This window comes from Jaculus jaculus, chromosome 1 (assembly GCF_020740685.1).
Source record: "Jaculus jaculus isolate mJacJac1 chromosome 1, mJacJac1.mat.Y.cur, whole genome shotgun sequence".
Classification (NCBI taxonomy): Eukaryota; Metazoa; Chordata; class Mammalia; order Rodentia; family Dipodidae; genus Jaculus; species Jaculus jaculus.
The window spans coordinates 215,631,615-215,657,136 of record NC_059102.1 but is presented as its reverse complement, the minus strand read 5'-3'; the positions used below and the strand labels follow the sequence as shown (position 1 = coordinate 215,657,136).

Here is a 25,522-nt window from a genome sequence, read left to right as displayed (position 1 = left end):
TTCGTGTGCATCGTTACTTCTTTGATAACTATCACAAAAAGTTCACTAAGTAGCTACAATTCAGTTCTGAAAGGAATCTGTCACTTACCTTATAATGTTGGGAGCTTTAAAATATTCTAAACTCTAACAAACGCCACTATTTGTTGTTGTTTTGTTTTGTTTTTCGAGGTTGGATCTCACTCTAGCCCAGGCTGACCTGGAATTCACTATGCAGTCTCAAATCCAACCTTGGCCTCTCAAGTGCTGGGTTTAAAGGCATGTGCCATCACGCCTGGCAAGCGCCACTATTTTGATATGAGCTTATTCTAGTGTTTCATTGTTTTGTTAAATTTATTGTAGTTTTGTCAATGACACATGGTCTATGTTGAATGATAGGTTATAACCAAAATGTTTTCAGTGGTGTATTTTTGTTTTAATATTTATTAATAAAAACTAGTAATAGTAAGACACAATGATAGAAAAGTTTGAGGCATCAGAACAAAACTGTGCAAGGCCTAACTTAGGAATTATATGCACCAATCATGGCTATAAAGGCTGTGTAGTAACCTTGGAAAATGTCTATGGTTGTCCGAATGTGATAAAAACAACACAGCCACCCGCTTGTATAGTAGTTACGATGGTATATCATGTACATACAAGGCCACGGTGTTTCTCTAATATAGAAACTATCTTTTCTTTCTTTCCAACATTATTGTTTTTGTCACAATGTTATTTTGCAATTAATAAAAATCAGAAGTTCTATTAGGTATAGGAAAATATTACAAAAATCCCAAGATATTTACCCTTATTTATGTAAACACTTTTTGGTTTCCATTTCGGTATTAGAAGTGAAATTGGCAGTAAGAAAATGTTTTAGTAAATAATTTCTGATGAATTAAAAAATTGAATTTGTAATAATTTTGCTATTGCATTTAAAAATTGGATCCAGATGGACATGGTAGTGCCTTTAATTTCATCACTTGGGAAGTTGAGGTAGGAGGATCGCTGTGAGTTCAGGGCCAGCCTGAGATTACATAGTAAATTCCAGGGCAGTCTGGGCTACAGTGAGACCCTACTTTGACAAAATCAAAAAAGGATCAAATAGTTAGAAAACATTAAGATTATATAATTATGAAAATATTATTTTTCTCCAATTATTTAGAGCATTGTAGATGCAGCATATAATTATTTCATGGTATGATTTTTCTGGAGGTATTTTTGAAGATAACATTAGATGGAATTTGTCAGTAATTTCTGTTCTGTTTAGAAAGGTGTATTAGTTCTTCCACAGGAAACTAACCCTGAGTCTTTCAAACCCCATAGTCTCTCATGCTACATAGTTACTGATTATTATACATTTTTTATTTTATCATCTTGCCTTCAAGTACAGTATTTTATTATTATTATTATTATTATTATTATTATTATTATTGTGCAGGGGAAATAGAAACTTGTTTTATAGGAAAGAAACTCGCTGAAGGACTATGAACAGTAGAGGGCAGCAGTTCACTAAACACAGAAGTCATTAAACTTTACTATTGTGTTATTTTATATTATTACATACTTCATTGGAAGAAAGCATATAATAGTGGAAAACTAAGTTATGATTTATGGAGATATAGTTTTATGATAGGATATGGAAAAGGGAGCATCATTCTGCACTGTGCCTTATTCCTCATTATGATTTTACCTATTAAAAATTCAATTTATAGTCACTATAGACAACTACCTAAAATTAATACAAATATATATTAGCATTAAACACCCCAAATAGGAAGTGGTAGTCATCCACAACTTTGCAGTGTAATGAGTAGTTCTTATGTTCATGAAAGCTTAAGTGGCTGTATGTCGTAATGTGGTAGCACTCACCTGTAATTCAGGTACTTGGAAAGCAAGAGCAAGAAGATGGTGAGTTTGAGCCTAACCTAAGTTACACAGAAAGACTCCGTCTCAAACAAACAAACAAACAAACAAACAAAGAAAAGAAAAGAAAAGAAAAGAAAAGAAAAGAAAAGAAAAGAAAAAGAAAAGTGGCAGGGTTTTCTCTTTGCTGTGGTTTATGGATTAAACTCCTCTGGTTGTACAGAAATCAAATGTCTTACATAGCAAATTCGAAGCTACTGAGTCAGTGACAATTATGTGGATGGTCAGACAACAGAAATATGTGCACACTTATGAATTTCATACTTCCCTTTGAGCTCCCTATGAACTCAAAGGAATAGTGGTGTGCATGTGTATGTGTGTGCATGCATATGTGTGTGCATGCATGTGTGCGCATGTGCTTGTAGAGGACAGAGCTTGATGCAAGTGTCTCCCTTTATTACTTTCCACTTTATTTTTAGATAGGGTCATTGAACCCAGAACTCATTGATTTGGCTAGTCTATCTAATCAGTAAGTTTTGAGGATCCATTGTCTCTACATACTGAGCCCTGGCATTACAAGTGCATAACACCATGCCAGACATTTATCTAGGTTCTGGGTATCTGAACTCATGTTCTCATGCTTGAGAAGCAAGCACTTTTTCCACTGAGTTATATTCCCAGTCTTTTTTTTTTTTTTCGAGGTAGTGTCTCACTCTAGCCCAGGCTGACCTGGAATTCACTATGGAGTCTCAAGGTGGCCTCGAACTCACAGTGATCCTCCTACCTCTGACACCCGAGTGCTGGGATTAAAGGCGTGCGCCACCATGCCCAGCTATCTTCCCAGTCTTTTTGAGGCTCCTTGTTCTTGATACTATCATCATTCCTAGAGTCTCCTAAGTTATTAGACTGACCACTAAAGTGTTGTTATTTACATTTAAGTATAAGCTTCATTATTTTGCTATTTTCAGTTTTATGCACTGGTAACATTGTAATTCACTCAGCTTTTATCCTAGAAATCTCAAGTTTTCTTTACATTCAGTCAGATCATATAGTAAATGGGTTGTAAGTTTTCATCAGCCTGCAAATCAGTCATATTCCTTGATGCTCAGTTTTTCTGTTGGGGGTCTTGTTACTCTAAGAAAAATGACTTGAGGAAAGGTAAAGAAGGCTTAGATAAATATCATGTTTGAATTATGTGATTGGAAGGGTTTTGAACATGCTTCTCAAGAACATAGCCACAAATGCAGGATTTCAAAAGCTAAATCAAAGATAGTCATGTTGGGTGTGGAGAGATGAAGTGTTTCATTTAAATTTCAGAGCCAGCCTGCAGTCTGTGTAATGCTGTAATTCCTGGGAGACTTACAGGGTTATCAAAGAAGACTCTTATTTCCTGCTCAGTGGTCCTGAAATTCTTTTAAAGCAAGAACAAAAGAAAGTTGCTGTTGCCCTACACAGTATTTATCTGGATGGCAGTTTGAAGTAAGAGGAGTGGCAGATCCTTAAGGAGACCTGGAGGCCACAGATATTGGAGGGAAGTAATGAAGCAAGAAGGTGGAGTGAGAAGATCAAAAGTGAAAAGGGCCCAGGAAGACCCTGTTCCTTAGTCTTAGAAGAGGCCAGTGGTTTCTCTTACATTTACATATCTTTGTTGCATATTATAAACACAAGTACTGCAAAGTGAAATACAATCTTGATCTGTTAAAATCACAATCAGGAAGCTTGAGGTTTGGTAATCTGAGAAGGATTTTAAAAATCACTTAAAGAACTTTTTACAAAAAGCACATTTGGGAATTTTTCTTTTAAGTTAAAAGAATAGTAAGAAACCAACAAGGAAGTCAAGGGATGCATCTGCCAGGGTCTGTGCATATCAGAGAGATTAAATGGTGATTATTCTCATTGGTAATAAAGGATAGCAATGATTTCATTCTTTTTATAAAGTTAAACTGAGGCCCATGATTAAGCACAGCTACTTATATGGATACTGCATATATACATACATATATGGTATTAAAGTTCCCTTTTTAATTTTGAGACAAGATCTGCAAGCCATGGTTCAAAATAAACACAGTTTCTCCATAGTGTCAAATAAACAAACTTCCTTTGTGGTAAAATTATTAAACATTATGACATTCAGGTTTATCTGGGAACCCTAAGGTCTAGCCAGTGTGCTTTCTGATTAAAGACAAGTGCTTACTGGTCTTTCATGCTGCAAGATTGATGACTTCCCAGGTTCGTATTCAAAAATGCTCCTTGGCTCCGATCGAAACCTTCTGGTGTCCACTTTTCTATCTGGAGGATCCCAGTCATGCCTACAAATAAACAACAAATCACAGTTTAAAATCATCCTTTATGCTGAAGTGCTTGTGAGCTACATACAACTCACTATAAATCTTCAAGGTTAATTTTAGTAGAGATTTTAAAAATCAGGGTAAAAAATTAATTTATGAAAATACAATATGCATTTTACTTTACATAAATGGCTTCAGGAATGCTCTTGTATTTAACATATTTTCCTGTTTTGTTTTTTTTTTTGAGGGTGCATGTCTATATTTTGCTAGCTGAGAAACTCACAGGAGGATGTTGAAGATATATAGACAGTGACTTGTTGCTGAACCCTTGGGCCCTTAATGGCAGCTGTGTTGAATCCAAAATAAGTGATAGTATGCTCCCTCAAGTGATGCCAGTATAGCCCACCACCAAGCAACCTGGATTCCTTGATTCAAAGTGACAGACTAACGTACACACACATTTGGTCTTGTTGCTTGCAAGCAATGCTAGAGTGTCTCTGACAGAAATGTGGTAGCGTCGCTTGGGTTGGCATGTGTACAGGGAGAGGCCCAGTGGCATGGAAGTTTCCTTTGGCATTTGCCTTGAAACAGCATGTTCAGCATGGACTGAGTGGAATCTGCTCATTTTTTCTGAGCCAATACGTTTTCAAGTACATCAAACATGGGCTTAGCAAGTGTACTTTGAAGAAAGGGCTTTAGAAAGGCAAGCTTTCCTGGGTAGTGAGGAAAACATGTTTCAGAGGTGGAAGGAGTACTGACTAGTCTTGTTGTTATCATTTTACTTTTTTTTGTGTTTGTTGTTTATTGGAAGAAGGTTTTGATTTTAGAGTGGCGAAACTTCGGTTGCACTGAATGTTGGAAACGTAAGTGCTCTGGAGAGGGAGAGTCAAGTCCTGGTAAACTGCTCATTGTTCAGCAGACTCCCTTTAGGTCTTTTCCACTTTGGTTGTAAAGTTGTGTCACTTTCCCTTACAGAAATATCTGAGTATTATGTAACAATACAAATGAAAAGTATGTGTGTGCATGTTCATATGGATGTGGGTACATATGTGTGCAGGGGTACATGCAAGTATGTGCATATGGACACCAGAGGATAACCTCAGGTGTTGTTCCTCAAGAACACCATCCACTACTTTTTGAGACAGAGTCTATCATTAGGTTGAAGCTTGCCAACAGGCTAGGCTGGCTCACCAACAAGCCCATGGATCCTTCTGTCTCTACCTCCCTAGTGCTGGGATTACAAGTGCATGCTAGCATGCCAGGCATTTTTGCATTTTCTGGGGATTAAACTCAGGTCTTAATGTATGCAAGGTGAACACTTGTTGGCTGAAATTTCTCCTCATTCCTCATATTGAATTTTTAAAGGGGCCATTTTATTTCTTTATGATAGATTTAATTTTACTAACATATACAGCAAATACTTCATTTAGATCTGAGTTAATTTTGGCTCAGTTCTGATAGTAAAGATAATTTCTCATGTATAATTATTTCTCAATTTTAAGATATCATACTTCCTAAACATATAACTCATCATGAGGAAAGTAGTATTTAAGTGAAAATTCCTTTACATATGATTTATGTTGATATTTTGGCATCCTATATATTTTTAAAACATTTTTTATTTGTGAGTGGAGAGACAGAAAAGGAAGAAGAGAAGGAAGGATGGAGAGAATATATATGGACAGGTCAAGACGTCTTGCACTGCAAACAAACTCTAGACATATAGGTCATTTTGTGCATCTGGCTTTATGTGGGTACTGGGGAGTTGAATCTGAACCACCAGGCTTTCCAGGCAAGTGCCTTTAACCATTGTGCTATCTACCCAGACCCAGTTTCCTGTAGTTTACATAATCATTAATTATTCCTAATGGTACAATTCTTATATTTTTCCTTGGATATGTATTATAGATGATACTTAAAAATCTTTTTCAGATAGATGCAGATCCTAAGGAGAGGGCTGCCCCAACATACCTCAGGAGGGGTCCGACTGAAACTAAGGACAATTGGCGAAACAAGCAAGGGTGATGTTTTCCTGATGAACCGGATACCAGAACAAAGGGGAAGGAGACCAACACAAAGAAAAATCAACTCCTACCAAATCAGAGAGCCAGAGCTTCAGAGGCCCCCACCTCAGCACTGAAGCAGACCAAAAATGAACCCAACATGGCTCAGGGAAATTTTGCGGAAGAGGGGGCGGGAAGAATGTCAGAGTCACATGTTGGGTCATGATATGCAGAGACATTTATCCTACCAATAACTATGGGCTAACTCCACAATGTACGACCCATTTACATCAACAAGGAGGGTCCATTGGGAGGAGGTAGATCATGGATGAGCCTAAACAATGGTGCCAAACTGCCTGTATTTGCTGAAAAGAAAACTAATAAGTTTAAAAAAAAATCAGCAATAATAAAGAACAACTTTTTTATCCTTATTTATTAGTTGCCAGTAGAGACAAAGCAAACTTTGTATCTTGGCAGAGCTGAGCCTGAGTCCTGACTAGGATACACTATCTACATGAGCTGAGAAAATTACTGAAATATCCTAAATCCACTTCCTTCTCTTTTAAGTAGAACAGATTTTACTGGGTTGTTCTCAGACAGAATTAAATGATATAGTACAAGAGAAGTGTTCAACCTAGTGCAAGGTTCATAGAGAACTCACAATAAAGATTACCTAGAAATATTGGACACAATTTTACTAAAAATAATAGAAATGTGTTTATAACTTACGAGTGTAAGTGATGGTGTTTAAAGCTATTTCAGTGAAGAAATAAAAATTATAATCAGCTTAAAATACTGGAAGAGGACTGGAGAAATGGCCTAGCTATTACGGTGCTTGTCTGAAAAGCCAAAGGACTCAGATTCGATTCCCCAGGACCCATTTAAGCCCAATGCACAAGGTGGCGCACATGTCTGGAGTTCATTTGCAGAGGATGGATGCCCTAGCATGCCCATTCTTTCTATCTCTCTTCCTGACTTTTCCCCTCTCTCTCAAATAAATAAATAAATAAATAAATAAATAAAAATATTTTTAAAAAATGCTTGTGCAAATGAGTCACAGACACTAGATAATTAATTCCTTATTTATGATTTATGAATAGCTTCACCAAGTTTCAGAAAGATATTTCAACAAGCCTGAGATTTTAAATATGAAGAAATTGAAAATTAATTGCTTAGTCTCTAATATGCATATCAAAAGGGAATCCATGCCAATCATTTCTAGTTATTTAATTTATTAATTTATTTTGAGATAGGATGTCACCATGTAGCCCAACATGGCTCGGACCTCATTGTATAGCTCAGGCTGTCTTGAATTCTTTCCTCAGTCTTCTATGGGATGGTATTATAGGTGTGTCCTACCATGCTTAGTGTTTGTCTCTCTTGGTCTATTTCTTCATTTCTGGGAATCTAGGATCTGGTGTGTGTGAGGGAGGAGGTAATGATATTTGTCTGGGAATATTTTGTTATTATTGTTTACAAAGCTCAGGAAAGTACTGTACTATTGAAGTACATGTGTAGCCTATTTGTTTCTTAAATGTGCTTACTGAACAAACATATATAGATAAGTAGTAGGGGCACTACATTCACATAATTCAAGATTTTTCTGACAGCATTCATCAATATGTGAATAGAGGGGTCTAGTATGGTACATGTGTGCATTAATATGTCTATGCATATATTCTGTCCGTAAGACAAGCTCTACTTCAGCTATGGAATGCCAATGTGGCTTAGCATTTGTTATAAGATAGTCTGCTTTGGGGGGAGAGATCTTACTTTTCTGTGAAAGACCGATCTTGTGGTCGCGGTGGAACATGTGGGGGAGGCACTGGGGAGGATGCACCTTTAAAGCCATCAGTACCATTGTCTGAGTGGCTTTTGGACAGAGGTCTGTAGGTCTGGGTCTTTGCAGCAGGATGTGACTGGGCACTGTAAGGTGGGTTGTACAGACCTACCATCAAAACAACAAAAACAAACAAAACAAGTAAATAACCTTTTAAAAAACAATACCCTGAAAAAGTTCCAATGATCTTGAAAAACTATTACCAAGTTTACATATTCATAATATATAGATAAGAGGCATATTGCTTATTAATTTTCAATATTAATTTACTAAACATTGCTGTGTAATTATTAATTTATCCTAAAAGTAAGTACTAATTACAGTTAATCACCAATTATTACAGAATTAATGTTAATTCAGACGGCTTAGTAAAAACAAACATACAGGTACTCAGAGAACTTTTTCCTTGATCATGGCTAACTAACATGATCAGTAAGACTTCAGAGGAAGATTCAAAAATAACTAGAGTTTGTTCCAAATATCTGCTAATACTTAGAAACACAGATATACATGACAATTGAAATGTTAAGTAGTCTGACAAATATTGAACATACTGTATATATAAAATCATATACATATGAGGCACAAGGGAATATATCCCTTCAATAAAGTGATAAGCACTAAAGGAAAGGAGATAAGAATAGGACTGTGATTGAAAATAATTGATAATAGTTAATAAAAACCCAGAGGGAAATATGTGTTAAGTATTAAAAGATGTTAGGAAATGGTGAATTGGACAAGGAATTTATTATAGATCTGGGGGGCCTAGAGCTGACCATGTAGGGTTAGTTTGAGTGGACAGAAGGTGGTGGCAGAAATGGCATGGGTGGGGATAAAAGACATAAAGTAGGAGGTTAGTAGAAAATACAGATGTGTTACAGTTGGTTTGACTGCTGATTGAATGATAAAACATGCAGGGTAATATTGATGGCTTTTAATTTATTAATTGCTGTTTAAAGTTATCAATGCTAAATTAAATGAAACACCATTGAAGGAGCATTACGTATTTAAAAATAGTAAATATTAAACATTTATAAAAATTCTTACAGCCTCCATTATGGGATTTCAGGATCATCTATTGTACTTTCAAAATAAACTTAAGTGTAGCCTAAAATCTTTGATTTCCAGGAGAAAAATGCAATGGCCACATATAGGAAGAAAAATAAACATACAAATGACCCTACCCAACATCTGGTCTTAACTGTTTCAGTGTCAGTTCCACATTCAAGTTTAAACTTTTGAGGCAAATAAAGTAGGTGAGTTTGATGTACCCAGGAGCAGGATTAAAAGTGGATGGAAGTATTTTAGTTGATTTCCTGATATAAGTTGGGGATCATAGAACCTAATGCCAGAGATCTTAGTACTAGACTTGTCATAATTATTTTCCACTCTATTTGTCTCTGGACAATTCCTTACAATTAAAGGGTCTGATTGCTGATCATTAGGTCACAGAGAGAGAGGAGAGTCTTTTAGAGCTTCCTAACAGGGTGACAGAGGACTGTAAATGAGGGCACGTTGATTCAGGGGGACTTTACATAGTCTTGGCCTATGGCTTGGCAGGCTGAACCTCACTGAAGCAACATTTAGGATAAATGGATGAAGGGGAATATTTTGTAGAGATCCCTCACACCATTTTGAAGACCACCTTCCACAAGCCAGTACAAACACACCAGCAAATCTGAGTCAGAAAAGCAGCTGAGCCAAAGGGACGATTTCTATTTACGCTTTCAACAAATGGTTACATTTTAGAGCAAAAACTGGGACAAGGTCATAAACACTTTGCTTGACTTGTGTGGGGTAACTGTATCTGAAAGGTCTTACCCAATCCTAATCACTCTGCTGAGAAAAGATCTTTATTTTATTTTGTAATCCAGGTCACAGTATGTTTTTTCACACTGTCCTTCACATTTTGGTTAAACATTCCTAAAGTTGGGAACAAACTAACAGTGGGAATGATTATTAGTATTTCCATGAGAAAGGATCTTCTTTTGTTATGCATGCTCCAAGAAAAGAAATCAAGCATCCTTTTTCTTATAGGACTGACAGTGGTTAGATAAAGGACTGGAGCTCTTCCCAACATGGTGAAGTGTCATTGCAAGCAAGGAAAGCCATCCTACCTGTGTTGTACGTGTAAGGAGTATTATACATGTCTGTATCATCATCTAGAAAATGAAACATAAATAGAATAATAACAAATTCCTTCACCTGTCACAGCAAGATGACAGAACTTCAGAGAAATCACAGAAACATGCTAGCATTTTTCCTCGTGCATAATACCACTTTGTACTTCCACATTCTGCTTTCTTCTGGGCCTCTGCAGGCTGATCTGCTTGCCTGTAACTTACTTTGCTGCCCTTGTCCAGTATTAAAAGCTTGTCCCCTTGTCCTCAATTCCCCAGACAGCTGTCACTTCTGGGTCAGGATTTTCATTATTAAGGGCTTTAAAGTTATATCTCTTACAAACTGGCTGCAGGCTCAGGCAGACCTTTCTGCACTCACTTTTGTGGTAAGAGCAGACAAGAGTGGACAGGAGGAACAGTGGGTCTGTTCAAGTAGGTGACAATAGGTGTAGATGGGGACAAGCAGGAAAGAGGAATAAGGCCAGGACGTTTGGCAGCCCCCAAACACACCTATTAGAAAGCTTCTTGGCAGCTTGGAGTTTTAGCAGAAGCATAGATCTGTGGTATAGAGGTGATAACAGAGGAATAGGAGGAATGCTGAAAGGAAGGGGGAGGGGATATAAAGTTTCCTGGTGTCTTGACATTTTTGTGTTAACAAAATCTGTGTAAAAGGTGAGTATGTACTCTCCAACCCCAAAAGACCTAGTAGGAAAATAGAACAATACATACCCGGCTTGTGTACCATGTGAATTTGCTTAAACATTGTCTTGTACCAATCCTTTGGTCGGTCAACTGTCTGTAAAATAATATCCAAGAGTTACAAAACTGCTTTCAAGTCAACATTGCTCAGCAATAAACATTGCTTATATTTGATAGTTTGTGATTGAGTATGTGTGTAGTGTGGATATGTACATGGATGCATGTCTGGGCACATGTGTGTAGGTGCACATGTCGAGGCCAGGAATCAACGTCACACACTCTTTTGCCCAGCTTTTAAGTGAGTGCTGGGGATCCAAGCTCAGGTCCTCATTCTTGTACATCAAACACTCTATCTACTCAGCCAGTGTCCCAGGCCCTATATTGACCTTATTAACAGCAGATTTCTATTTGGTGATACAATTTATTGAATTATGTGTGCAGTTTATAAACATATTACTCCACTTTTGAGTTTAGACTGAATTGGAACATTACATGTTATAGTTCAAATTAGCTGTGTCCAGCACTAGATAATGGATATTGACCCTATTGGTATATTTATATAAAATTCACTAATGAAAGTTATTAATTTGCTTAACACCTTTTGGTGATCCTGCGTGTGTGTGTGTGTGTGTGTGTGTGTGTGATAGAATCTCCCCTGGTAGTCCAAGCTAGTCTAGAACTCATGATCCTCACGTCTCAGCTTTTCAGTTGTTAGGATTAGAAGCATGTGCCACTAGACAAGTTTATCATTGCTCTTAAAAACTAACTGTGTGAGCTGGGTGTGGTGGTGTACGCCTTTAATCCCAGCACTTGGGAGGCATAGGTAGGAGGATTGCTGTGAGTTCAAGGCCAGCCTGAGAAGACATAGTAAATTCCAGGTCAGCCTGTGCTAGAGCTAGAGACCGTGCCTCAAAAAAAACCAATCCTCCCCCCAAAACAAAACAAAAAAACCCCCAAAATAACAACAACAAAAACAAAATTCACTGTGTGTTTTGTCAAGATATGTTTTAAATTACCTAAGGAATATTTTCACTCAAGTAATATTCCAATCAACTTCAATTAAAATAAAATGAATTTTTGCTACTCTGAGTGGCTAAAATAATGAATGTAGCAGGCAATACAGTCCTTGAGCAAATTTAAATATGTAGACATTGTTTTACTATTTCCTTAGCCAGATAATGGAGTGTATACAACTTTTGCCTTACAAATAAATAAGTTCTGTGAGAGTAGAAATTTCTTATGTGTGTCAGGGCCAGGCATTGGACAGGATAAAACTGTAGGCTATAGTGAAAAGATGAAATTAATGTTCAAAAATTCAAGTTTGGGTGCCTTTAGTTACTATTTACTACTTTGTAGAAATATGAATTTGAGAAAGTTATGTAAGTTTTGATGCTGAGCTTTCTTTTCTACTATGAAATAATGATATCTAAACATAGCATTGCAATAGAAATTGAATAAGACAATGTGTGCACTAAAAGATTTTTAATATAGTGAATGCTTGACAGATAAAAACAGTAGGAAAATTCAACTATCTACAGGATGAAATACTGAGTGAACCTACCTCATTGTATTTAACTCTACCTTACAATTTATGTGTGAAAATTGATATTCCACTTTTAATTGTAATGAAACATTTTGCTCCAAAAAAATAATCATCCTAACTCTTTTAAAGCTTGTTAGACAAGAAACTCTACTATTCTGTGTACAGTCACATAAGCATATCCATTTTTCCAATACAGTCTCTTGATTTGAAACATTGGTCAGAACTGCTACAAAATTTTTTATACTTGTGAGACATATGTAGATTGATATAGATTTTGTATTCTTAATTTTCTTTCTATATGTGGCCATTGCATTTTTCCCCTGTAAATTGAGGGTGTTAGTCTATACTTAAATTTATTTTGACCTCTGAGAACAGAATAGATGATCCTGAAGGTCACAAAAAAATAGATTACATTAAAAAGTAGAAAACATTAAAAGCTATGTGACTTTGTTGTGTCATATCTGCATTGCTGGCTCTTTCTATAATAGAAGTCTGACAAAATTGGTGACTAGATACATAGTCCAGTGGTGGAGGCTGGAGGGAGGGAACCTGGCAAAGAAACAGATGTCTATCATTTGATGGCTCAAACAAAATATATCTTTAAGGAACATTTATTTCCCTAAAAAGAAGCTTCCTTTCTTTTACAGTATTAGAGCAACAAGGACAACAAAGTGAGTTGTCACTGTGTGTCAAACAGTTTCTAGCCATACCTGGATATAACCAATGAGTTAAGGAGGCCTGACAGGTGAGTTATATCACTATATATGGACAACAGTACATCATGGGCAGGCTTGGTGGTTGTCTGCACTTGCTGGAGGGCCTATATCTAGCAAGAGCTCAGTCATGCCATCAGCTAGCTTTATATGGTGAGCACAGAGGTTCTAGGAAATGCCCAGTCAGCTGGCAAAGGAGACTCTGAAGCTGGCAGACAGGGATAGGTAAACTAATTTTGCTTTCTGAAAGAAGTACTGTGAGCACTTCAAGTTCTTTTTGTCAATGCCATTATGGAGCTCATCATGCTTAATATTGAGATTCTGAAAGTGGAAGCCTACTCACACTTGAGGATATTTACTTTTGGATGTGTTCTTCAAAATCATTTTACATGGACCACAACTACTAGGACTTCACTATGCAGTTGTTGCCTATGACTCTCACTGAATAGATTTCAATATTCATATCTTGACAGTTTAGGAGACATCAGAACTCTACATTGACTTAATATGCAGAGATTTCCATAAAGAAAACAGACATTTTCTACTTATCAGTATACAGTAATCTAATTCTATTTTTAGCCCTTGCTAGTTTTAAAAATGGTCTAAAAAGTGTTATATTTGAATTAGAAGAATGGAACATTGTATGTCATTTAAGAATTCTGGCTTAATTCACAGTCTCAGGGCTCAGAACCCTAGGGATTTTTGTTGCTGTTTTTAAGAATGGCAGTAAAAGGCTAACTTAGATATCCCAGATCATAGGAGAGGGGACCATCTGTAAAGCTTCCTCCCTCCATAAAAAGAGTTCAAAAGTAGTAGATATTCATTCATTGTTTTCTGGACTACATTACAGTGTTCTGTTGCCATGGCCTGTGTTAGTTCTATGGGAGGATACTGACATGGCACACTGAGGAGGTGCTGATTTCCCTGGCACACCGAGCAGCAAATTTAGTCAATTTGAGTCTAGTAATCATTACTTTCCTCACAAATGAGAAGGAAAACAACCTTGGAGATTCTTATCCTGTGTGACTCAGAGATTGACCATTTATAAACATAGCTATACTTGGGAATATACTCCATGAGCCTAAAAATATAAGCATGAACATGAGAAGAATCCTCCCATGTTTGTACCACCTTTGCAAAATCTTAAAGGCCTAAGTAAGAACACTGTTGTACATAAAAAGCAGGCTTCCTTATAAGGAACTTCTGGGGTTGCTTCTAAACTATTTTCTATTTTACATAAGAGAAATTAGCATTAATGTTTAGTATATGTGGTTTATGCAAGAAAAATTGACATTAATGTTTAGAGTACATGGTTGTTCATGCAGAACTTAGCATGTATTTGAATTGGCAGTAAGATAAAAAGTTTAGTATTATTTGTTTTTCATTAATCACCTCTAACATTTCAGTTTTTCTCTTTAAAAACCATCAACCATTTATCAGTAACAAATGTGTCTTATGGATAAAAAGGATGGGTCACATTAAGATATTAATTTTTATGTTAATTATTAACTTAAAAATATTCCTAGAGGTTTCAGATAAAAAATAGTTTCGGATTGGATCTATAACTTCACAGACAGCAAAGATCTCTTGTTTTATATGCTGTGCATCAAGGGTCAATAGGCAAAATCCATGACAACATACTTGCATGACTCAGTATCCCATTCTTATTGAAAAAAATCAAACTTACCCATTTTGAATCAGAAGTACCAAGAGGAAAATAACTGTCAAAACACCATTGCCAGAAACATGTGGCCATTATACAGCAGATACATCAGCCACAGTCCCTAAGCTTTTTCTGTCACTTAAGTATGGCAATCAGGCCTAACACTGACTTAGGGCTTTATAACTAGTAACATTCAACATTCTCACAAAAGCCTAAATCCCCAGCACCTGCTATACCGATTAGCTTTTAGGCTTCAAAAGTAATAACGGAAGCTTACAATAGTCACATTTTAACTCTTACCACTGTATATGAAATGTAATACATATAAATGCAAACTCAAAAACAAGGAAATACCCATTCTTAGCATTTATTTCCCTTTGAATGTTTCAGATCTTACCATTGTTTCTGTCCTGTTATTTTTCTCATTCCTTTCCTCTGTCCCTTGCTGTCCTGAGCTCCCCATGCTTGCATTCCAAGGAAGCCTCTCTTGGTAACACCCCAACCCTTTATGTCCCCCCAGCTTCACCTGCAAGGATGTGGTGGCTCTCATTCTGGCTTCCCAGTCTTCCTTCTCCAACACAAATCTCCGCTCCCAGTGGCCGTGGTCAGCACACAGCTGCCTGCTCAGACTTTGCTGTCCTGAGCTCTACCAGAAGGGGCTGCCCTGACACACTGAGAAATACTTGGCAGAGTTTAAACACTAAAAAAAGTCTGTACACTTTCACTTATCATGCCGGGAGAGCTCTCAGCAGTACCAGCTAAGGCCAGCACTGGAATGCTACTTTTCTCCAGTTTTTCTTCCTATGATATTAACTCCCTTCACTCCAATCATCTCACATCTCAAGTCTCATTCACAGCTGCCAGTCTCTGGCTATTAACACATATCCATTTCAAGAAATAAATTACTCCTTTGCATGTGGGAATTTAGGGCTGCCAAAAACTCACTGTCCCCTCATCCGCTACTCTTTTCTCTCTAGGCTGCACCTCTCCTTCAAAAAAAAACCAAAAAACAAAAAAAAAACAAAAAAAAAAACAGTGCTATCATTGAATGAAATCACAATTTTCATGATTTTAAAATTCAAATGGAAAAACAGATTGTGTAATTTTCCTCATTCAAATGTTCTCTTTCTCGGCTACACAGCAGGATATTCATGAAAGCTCAGATGGCTCTCAGGGAAAACTTCATTATATAAGAGCCCAGGAATGCATGAAGCCACACACAATCCATCCTTTGTGGAGTCAGTGTGCAGACTCATGCGACCCAGGCAGACACACACTCTGGCGTGCTTACCGTTCTAATGGCTGTGGGGATTCCAGATTCATCCACAGGCCCAATCCCTGGGTAATGTGGAGCCTTGATGACTGTCACTCTCTTCTCCTCCTCTGAAGATCTGTACAGTGGGATGGAGCTGCCTGTGGTACCATCCAGAGACTGTGCATGCTGGGAATATGTCTCTGCAGAATCTGTGCAGAAAATATAGCAACATGGACCTCTATGGATGTATAGACTCAAATTTATGATGTCTTTTGCGCATTGATGTCAATTGTACCATAGATCTCCTATTTCCATCACCATGCCTTTGGCCTCATCTACCCTGTACCTGAGACACTTAGTGAGTAGCAGGTGTATGTTATGCACAGACCTTATGAAGAGAAAGGGTGGACTAGCTTTTGTTGAGTGACTTTATGGGAGTCTCTGTTTAGAGAGCACTTGACACATCACCTTGGAGGGGAAGTTATGGGGTTACAAAAATCAACCTTGTTGATAGGGGCAGAAGCTGAGACAGTATCAGTTATTTACATTAATCTGATTCGTGTGATAATGCTGACTACCATTAGTTAAAAGTAATTACATGTATTTTTAGACAAAAGATCATTGAGCCATAGCCAGTGATTTTATAACAACAGTTAGTTAAAAATTTTCACATTCAAACATTTACTTATCTGTGCAGGCTTAATGATGGATAAATATATGCTATCTAATAACTACTACTCATAGGATTTTGTTTAATATCTTTGGTTTTATTTAAGATACCAAAAATTTGGCATTAGCTGAGCTTATCAAGTTTCTGTCTTTATGTTATTTCTGCTAATTTCTAGTATACTTTCAGGAGTAACAGCGATTATATATGCACAGTATATATTCTGCTTGTTCTGAGTTTAAAAGTAGTTTTGAAAGTCAATATTTTTTACCATTCATCTAGTACTGTAGTGATAAAACTTCTTCTTTTCAGAAATTAATTAAAAAATTTGATGACCATAATTTATAGTTTGTTTATACTGTTTATGGATCTTTCACCCAGAACATTCTTTTATGTGAAAGTTGAAAAGTCTTTATATTGCAGGATAGGATTTGTTGATTTTATTTACATATATGTGGTGGGAGTTTACATATATATATATATATGTATATATATATATATATGATATATTTGTTATTTATATTTTTATCATATACAGCATAATAGTTATATACAAGTACATTTTTGTGGAAAACATCACAAGTAAACATTTAAAGAACTTTCTGTCTTTTTATAAGGGTATTTAGAGATAAGATCTTTATATGATCCATTATAATATTTATAATTGTCATTACTGTAATCATGACTGTTCTCACTCCAGTGGACAACAAAAAAGCAAGTTAATGTATTAAGACCAGAATGAAAATGTTTTGTGTGCAATTAGTTATAACAACTTTGTATTTTATAAGCTATTCTAAGTGAAGAAACACTGTCATATTTCACCCTGATTGACTTTGTATTTAATTCTAAAAAGGATTTGACTAGAAAATGATGATGTCAGGATTCTTATCAGCAACAAATAATTTTTGAATACCCAGTGTGTGCAAATTCCTAGATGAAGAGCCAGTTTCAAGTGTATCTTCACATACAGTTGAAAAGATTCCACAAGTTCACATCTTATGTAATGAAAGCTAGCTTTTGTCTTATTATTCTCTTATATGGCTTGTGAACTATTGTCTTTGTAATCTTTTGTCTTAACCTAATATGAAGAGTTCACCTAGGGCAGAATAGACTTGTAAATTCTTATAAATTCTCCTATCACTATACAGGCCAGTTGGAATTTGTGCAATGTTTATGCAGGAAATTTCTTTCTATGTCATACAGCTTATATAAAAAATCTACTCACTAATATGTTTTAAATCAAAGCCTGCCTTTATTTGAGTATTTATATTCTTGTTTGGTAGGGTGGTGTGGTGGTTTGATTCAGGTTTCCCTTATAAACTTTTGTGTTCTGAATGCTGGGTCCCCAGCTGATGGCAATTTGGGAATTGAAGCCCCCTAGAGGCAGTGTATTGTTGGAGGCAGGCTTATGGGTTTTATAGCCAGCTTTCTTTGCCAGTGTTTGGCACAGTCTCTTGTTGCTGTTGTGCACCTGATATTGACCAGGAGGTGATGTCTACCCTCTGTTCATACCATTGTTTTCTCTGCCGTCATGGAGCTTCCCCTTGAGTCTGTAAGCCAAAATAAACCCCTTTTCCCCCACAAGCTGCTCTTGGTTGGGTGTTTTCTGCAAGCATTTCAAACCTGACTATAACAGATGGGTAAAGCTGTAGTAACTAAGTCAAGCAATGGGATAGTCACTCTAATAAAAACTATCTGGCAAAATTTTATAGCTAAAATAACTTATGAATTTTCACTTTTTATGTATGATAATGCATAATTCCATTACAAAAATTTAGCCATAGTAGACTCCTGTTATAATAACAAAGTATGGACTGATTGCTAAAGGAAAAACTTGGCACAAATAAATTCATCTTTTTTACACACTTACAAAGATCATTATAGGGGCTGGAGAGAGGGCTTAGTGGTTAAGCGCTTGACTGTGAAGCCTAAGGACTCCGGTTTGAGTACCCACGTGGCACATGCGTCTGGAGTTCGTTTGCAGTGGCTAGACACCCTGGCACGTCCATTCTGTCTTTCTCTCTCTCTGTCTGCCTCTTTCTCTGTCTGTTGCTCTCAAATAAATAAATAAAAATAAACAAAATTTAAAAAAAAGATCATTATAAGATTCGCAGATGGTCATCAGGAGTTACAGTAGAGAAAGCACAGTTATCTTTAAACTTTTCTTTAATTATTCTTATGGCTACATTTAAAGTCTTCTAAAAATTTTGTTGGAAGTTGACAGAAGTATTCTGTAGTAATTTTGAAGGCATCATATTCTGTCAGTACACAATCACTGTTGGTATATGGAAGTGCTGTGTATTGTCAAACAGCATGTGCTCTGGCCCATGCTCTACTTCTGTGTCTGTTGATCCTTTGCAGTGGTTTTGTGATTTGTAGTGGTCTAGGGATGGGTTCTCTCTGTCTGAGAAGTGTGTGTAGGAATACTTTCATTTGTCTACTGTCTGCTTTCTATTGTCTGGGAAGTGTTCTAGCTTCTCAACATCAAGGAAACATTTTCAGTCAGATGGTTCAACTTGGTGTTTATTTATTTTTGACCTGCTGGGGTTTTTAAACTGTATTTTTAAAAACCTAAGAAATATTTGTTGATTATTTTTAAACTATGCTAAGATATTTTACTAAATAAGAATGTTTCTATCTTTATATAGCATAGCATCTTTTTCAGGAAAGAGTTCATGAGACCCACAAAATTGCATGTTTAAACCTTTAAAATGAACTTTTCACTACATTCCTGGAAGAGAGCTGTATATTTAATCTCAATTCCCAAAGAGTTTAAGAACTGCCTCTGTATCAAATGTAGATTATCATTTAAGGGAATTCTTCAGGTTCTCTTATTTTGCTCCCTACTATCCCGACTCTGACTGATGATCATCAATCCTCTGAGTAGTAGTTTATGACTCTCAGAGCCAGGGTGGTGTGGCTTTATTACCTTGTTAAGATGCCTGCCATTTCCTTACACTGTTTTGACTGCCAACGCATTTTTCCTTATAGATACACACTCAAAGAATATTCTAGAAGGAAATTTCTCCCACAAAGGAACAAGCTGCCTTACTATTAAACTCTTTTCTAATTAGCAACCTTCCTATTCTCTCCCTGCCACTCAAATATGAAACTGCTTTCCCCAGGCTCATATACAGATGGGGTCATCATCTAGAAATAGTCTGAAGCTTGTTTCCTTCAATGTTGAATCTGCTGAGTTAACTTTTCCCTAGGATAGGGCCATCAGAGAATGGAGTGTTGCACACCCTTGCCTGAGGTTGACACCTTATATTGTTTCTATATTTGTCATATTAAAGGTGTCATTGTGATTGTTATGCCTCATGTGTTGGAACACTTCTGCCCAGAAGAATGGTGCTATTTGGGAAGGTTGTGGAACCTGAAGGAGTTGGAGCCTTGCTAGAGAAAGTTTGTCATTGGGGGCAGGCCTTAAAGAGTTGCAACTCAGACTCAGTTGTTCTCTAGCTCTTTCCTGTTGTCTGTGGAGGTGGCCATGCCTTCCCCAGCAGGATTGATGCTACCATCTGGAACTGTAAGGTGAATCAAACTTTTTTTTCTTCCCTGTGTTATTTCTGGTCAGGTATTTAGTCCCAGCAATGAGAAAGTAACTGACACAGTGATCAATTAATTTACTTACCAAGGGATCTGCCGTGAGGCATGATCATACTTGAGTTGAGCGAAGCTGGGAGAGAGTATGCTGGGGAAAATGGCCTTTGATAGTAACTCATGGGACTCACAGCACGGCCTGAGCTGCCATTTACTGTTATCTGGCTCTGGGAAGAGTGCAAAAGATCCCATTATAGTACATGATTCTCTGTAAGCATCATTCCTCTAGGTGACAATAAGACTTCAGGTCAACTGCCAGTGTTTTTGTTTTTAATTTATTTTGAAAACTGATGTCAGATGGTAGGATACACTTTTTTTCAGTGTGTTCTCACTCCCTTTATTTCTGAAAATCATACTCTTAAATAGCAGAGAGCACAGGAGGTGGTTAGAAAGCATGGGGAAAAGCTGTTAAGTGGCATGCTCCTCTGTCAACAGAGCTGCCCCAAGCTATAAAAAGAAGAAACTGTTGAATAAATGTGGGGCACAAATGTGACTCAGGTCATCAGAGTACTCTCCCACTGAATGCAGGATTTGAATGTGAATGCTTTCTGTAGGAGGAATTCGCATTTATTCAATGACATCCACTAATGAATGAATGTTTCCAAAGCAAGATGAATAACTGTTGAGATTTACATGTCATGGAGTGACCTCATCTAGCAGCCACATGACTAGTAAAGCAGCAAACAGACATGTCTAGAATCTGGCTTCTCCCTACTTCAATTGCATTCAGCAGTCTTTTTGACTTCTTGACAAATCAATTGTTTTATGTCTGAGTATTTTATATCCCTCATGGTATCTCAAGCTTCTTGTTGCAGACAGTCATTTTTTACTTCTTTTATATTTTTCATAACATGCAACTTGGTGCTAAGGACATAGTATTCAAGAGATACATATTTTAACTTCATCTAATTAGGTTAGTTCTCAGAAGTTGAACTCAGGACTATCTTTATGTGTCACTGAGCATTATGCAGCTTACACAGTGCATGAAAACAAGACAAAATATTAGTAAGAACATTTAGTTAAAATTGCCTTACATCTCAGTACACACAGGCACACATATGCACAGAATAAGAAATTGTAAACATTTTCTACTTGTTTTAAAACAAACATCTGTTAAATAGGCAGGCATAGTCAATCAAGTCATAGTATATTACTGTGACTTCATTTTGTGATAGGCATGTTTCCAAATGACAAATAAATCTAATTTACTTTATAGCCATATTACTTATGTCCTAAAATCAGTAAACATTTCATTATAAAGAAAGATTGCATTTATTAAATAGTTTTTTAGGTTGTTGAAAAATTGCTCAAGTATCACAACCAATCATATGTTGAGGATCTTTTCCCCTAAGAGAACTGGACTTTCAAACAAGGGTGAAGCACAAAACTAATCATGCACTTCAGAGACTTTATATGTCTCTGGTGAATGATATCTAAATATTTTTTACCTTCTTGTCTAAATTAAGTTTGGTAGATCTTGATAAGGATAATCTTAATACTATTATAATATGTTAAACTATGAATAATGATTAATAAAGCTAAAAGGATAGTTTCTATTAAAAATCAGCAGGCTAGTACCAGTTAAATATCCCTTATCCAAAATCCCAACTTCAGATTTCATACGTTTGTGGATTTTGGAATACTTATAAATACACCATGGTATATCTTGGGGATGGAACCCAAGACCCAAAATTAAATCAATTTATGTTTTGTCTACATCTTTATACATAGACTGAAGGTAATTTTATATAGCATGTTAGTCTATTTGCGGTAATTTTATTGCAATTTCTACATAAAATTAGGTATAGGATTTTCACTTTATGATATCACATCCGTGGTCAAAAGGTTTCAGATTTTAAGCTGTTTAGAATTTGGATATTTAGATTAGAAATACCCAATCTGTTTAGCACTAAATTTAGGACACTGACTGTGAATCTTATTTTGATGGTTTCAACCATTAAATTGGGGATTAAAAATATGCTGAAAGTAGATTTACTGTTTTAAACTAAGCAAGATTTTACTAATTAAAAATGCTACTAGCATTTTAGAAAATATAATAATGAGCTAATTTTACAGGAAAAACAGCTATGGAGAATCTATGTGAAAAAGGCTGGAAATTGAAATGAATTTCAATTATAGGCATTTCTGATGTTATATACAATATGCATAACTGAGGACCCAAGAGTTTAAAAAACACAAAATTTAAAGGGCAGGACATAAATTGATATATTCTCACTGTTTCATATTTTTTTGCTAAAGGTCCTGATAAAATTCCTAAAGTTGGTAAGAGGTAAGAAGCATGTTAAAACACAGTAGGACATGTAGTGGATCTGCTGAACACTCGGTCGGTCACCTTGGCACTGAAGGGCTTTGATGGGATTAGTCCCAGAAAAAGTCTTATAGCCAACCACTGGGTGAATAGTAAATATAATCTAAAAACAAAACATAAAAGAGGGTTGTAGGCCAGGCATAGTGGCTCATGCCTTTAACCCTAGCACTCAGGAGACAAAGGTAGGAGGATTGCTGTCAGATCAAGGCCAGCCTGAGACTAAAGTAGTGAATTCCAGGTCAGCCTGGGTTAGATAAATAAAACAAACAAACAAACAAATAAATAAATAAATAAAATAAGTTAAATAAAATAAAAGGTTTTTAATTTTTTCTATAATTGTTGTATTTAAAAAATATGATCATTTATGGTATTTCTTTATGCAAAAGTTAGAGATTTATGATCTTGATAGTCTATAGAAACTACAGCACAATAAAATTTTCTCCATGACAGAACTCATTTGGTCATCATGACACTAATCTTAGAAAAAAAGTCTCTCTATGCTTTTTTTTTCTAATATGTATATCTCTGAGTAAGCTACAATTTCTGTTATAAGTGATTGAGAATTTGTGCCATAAAATTTTGAAGCCTTACTTACATAAGCCATTTAGTACTAACTGCTTAAAATACAGACATTTCAATGGTACCATATGTATGAAAGAGTTTATATATGTGCATAAATGAAACACAAATATTGACTTCTCAAAATATTTATTCATAATTTTCTAAAATGGAATGACTTAGGAAAGATAATCCCCAAATACAAGCTACATATACACAAGGTACATCTAAAATGTTAGTTAACATTATTTTTTACCATTTACTCCTCTACAACCCTGGAGTTCAACAAAGGTAGCTGCTATTAAAAGAAGAGTAAAAAGAATGCACGACCCATTTCCATCAACAAAGAGGGGCCATTGGGAAGGGGTAGATCATGGATGAGCCTAAACAATGGTACCAAACTGCCTGTATTTGCTGAAAAGAAAACTAATAAATTAAATTTTAAAAAAGAAGAGTAAAAAGAATTAATATCATATGGTCAGTAGTAACTCATGAGAGGAGGGAAGGACATAAACTATTTATACAATATGTGAGTCTTTGAGGTAAACTATTATCTTCTGGGTATTAATACTGGGTTACAAGTTCTGAACACTATTATGCTGTATCCTTATTTAAATTTCTGATATAATATCTTATTAAGATAAATTACCATAGAACTTACTAACCACAGAAGCACAGATAACTATAAGTTAATCATTTTAAGTTTGCCATAAGTAACCCCAAAATCAAAAAAGAGAGTACAAACAAATTTTAGCCCAAAATGGTCTTAGTGAGGAAGACTGTGATGGATTTCCTTATCAGGTGGTCCAGTCAGTTTGCTAATCAACATCTATGCAAACAAAAATGTTCAGTTGCAAAACCACATGGCAAACAAGAAGCAGTCCATTAAAAACGGGTGGAGGCAAAGGAAGGAAGAATAATTACATGAGTGGCAGCAGGGGTGGTTAAGGTGGTGCCATCTGTCACAGCGGGTGTCTGAGCCTAGGTGGGGGAAGGTGTCCCAGAGCCATCAGTGTTGTCAGTTACCCAGATGCAGTTCAGCCAGAATGGCTGTGGAGGACTGGCTCTCAGAGCAAAAGGAGTACTTGCCCAGGGAAGAGTCTGTTCTGAGCCAGCCTGTGGCATGGCTGTGGACAAGGCTTTCAGGAGCTAGGAGAAGGTGTTTAAATAAACAACATGAAACGCTCTGAGTCGTTTGTGGGCAGGAAGGCTCAGAGTGATCAAGAGGTGATGCTGCCACTGCCTGGTGAGAAAGTGGGCTGGTGCAAAGGAATCACAGGAGAAGGGCATGAAGAGGCTTCTGGTGTAGTTTGTCTGTGTGTCTGTAAAGCATTTACCTCCAACACATTGGCAGTTAAGTGCTGATTTCCGAGCTGAGTTTGAGGGAAAAATAATAAGAGATACAAATTATCCAACTAATAAACACATCTTCTTTTGCAATGTGGCAGTGAGGGCAAAACATTGATTTTTATTTGCAAGCACTTTAAGGAAATACATTCAGATGGATTAGATGCCACACAGTAAAGGAAAAGCCTGAAAACATGAGGAAAATGAAGCCAGTCAGTGGTTTTTGCAAAAAGGCCACTTTTCACACAGCACTGCAATCCAGTTTGGGTAGAGATGAGAAATTGTTGACATAATGGAATTCCTGCCTCAAAAATTGTAGTTTTTGTCCTGGTGACAGTGAAATGATACCATGTTGTCTGTAGGTTGGCAGAATTAGTCTGACTCTCACAAGAAAATTCTCTGAGTATAGTCTTTTTTATTGCTCCCCCACTGTCAATACATCCCTCAATAAAAATAAGATTGTCTCACTTTTTATTTAATTTATGGATTTAAGTATTGATCAAACTAAAAAACAAATAAGTGTAAAGGGAATTTTGCTTACTTTCTACTCTTTGAATCTTTTGTTTGATTTCATTACAAAATAGCATAAGAACTGAATTTTTAAATATGCTAGTACTGCCAGGAAAGGTACCTATGTGCAAAAATGATTATAAACAAAAACTAGCTATTGAAAATGGCTAGAGTGGAGTTACTGTTGGCATTAACTCTTAGGTAAAGGAGAAAGAAACTGCAGGGGGAATGAAAGATTTAAGATGTTCAAAGCTAAACGCCATGCAAGATGGACTGCCTGTAGCAGGAAGAGAGAAGACAGCCCATTGAAAATTTTTGTAATCATTTGCTAGACCCCAGTGATATCTGACCTACATAGGTCAGCAACAATAAGCATCAGACTCAATGAATAGATGAAACTCTCAAGTGTTTTTCTACATGTATTTTTTGACTGAAGTGGTTTCAGTTATAAGTTCATTAATACAAAGATGGGGAATGAGTTAAAGAAAATTGTACAAACTTTGAAATACTGCCTAGTAAAGATTTAAGTGGAACCAGTTGGT

General features: G+C 36.4%; 1 protein-coding gene across 32 annotated transcripts in view; it reads right to left on the bottom strand.

Moving 5' to 3' along the window:
• Positions 1 to 25,522, bottom strand: part of Sorbs2 (sorbin and SH3 domain containing 2) — a 381,956-nt gene that overhangs the window by 52,150 nt on the left and 304,284 nt on the right. For 21 of the 32 annotated variants that reach the window (XM_045142050.1, XM_045142046.1, XM_045142042.1 and 18 more), the window contains 6 exons: positions 20,268 to 20,403; positions 16,003 to 16,175; positions 10,823 to 10,889; positions 10,091 to 10,135; positions 7,907 to 8,081; positions 4,037 to 4,151 (listed from right to left, as the gene is read on the bottom strand). In XM_045142050.1, coding sequence (XP_044997985.1) covers positions 4,037 to 4,151; positions 7,907 to 8,081; positions 10,091 to 10,135; positions 10,823 to 10,889; positions 16,003 to 16,175; positions 20,268 to 20,403 — 711 coding nt within the window. Of the gene's footprint in view, positions 1 to 4,036; positions 4,152 to 7,906; positions 8,082 to 10,090; positions 10,136 to 10,822; positions 10,890 to 15,237; positions 15,374 to 16,002; positions 16,176 to 20,267; positions 20,404 to 25,522 lie in introns of those variants that run through there. The other 11 variants (XM_045142051.1, XM_045142060.1, XM_045142062.1 and 8 more) reach the window with 7 other exon arrangements.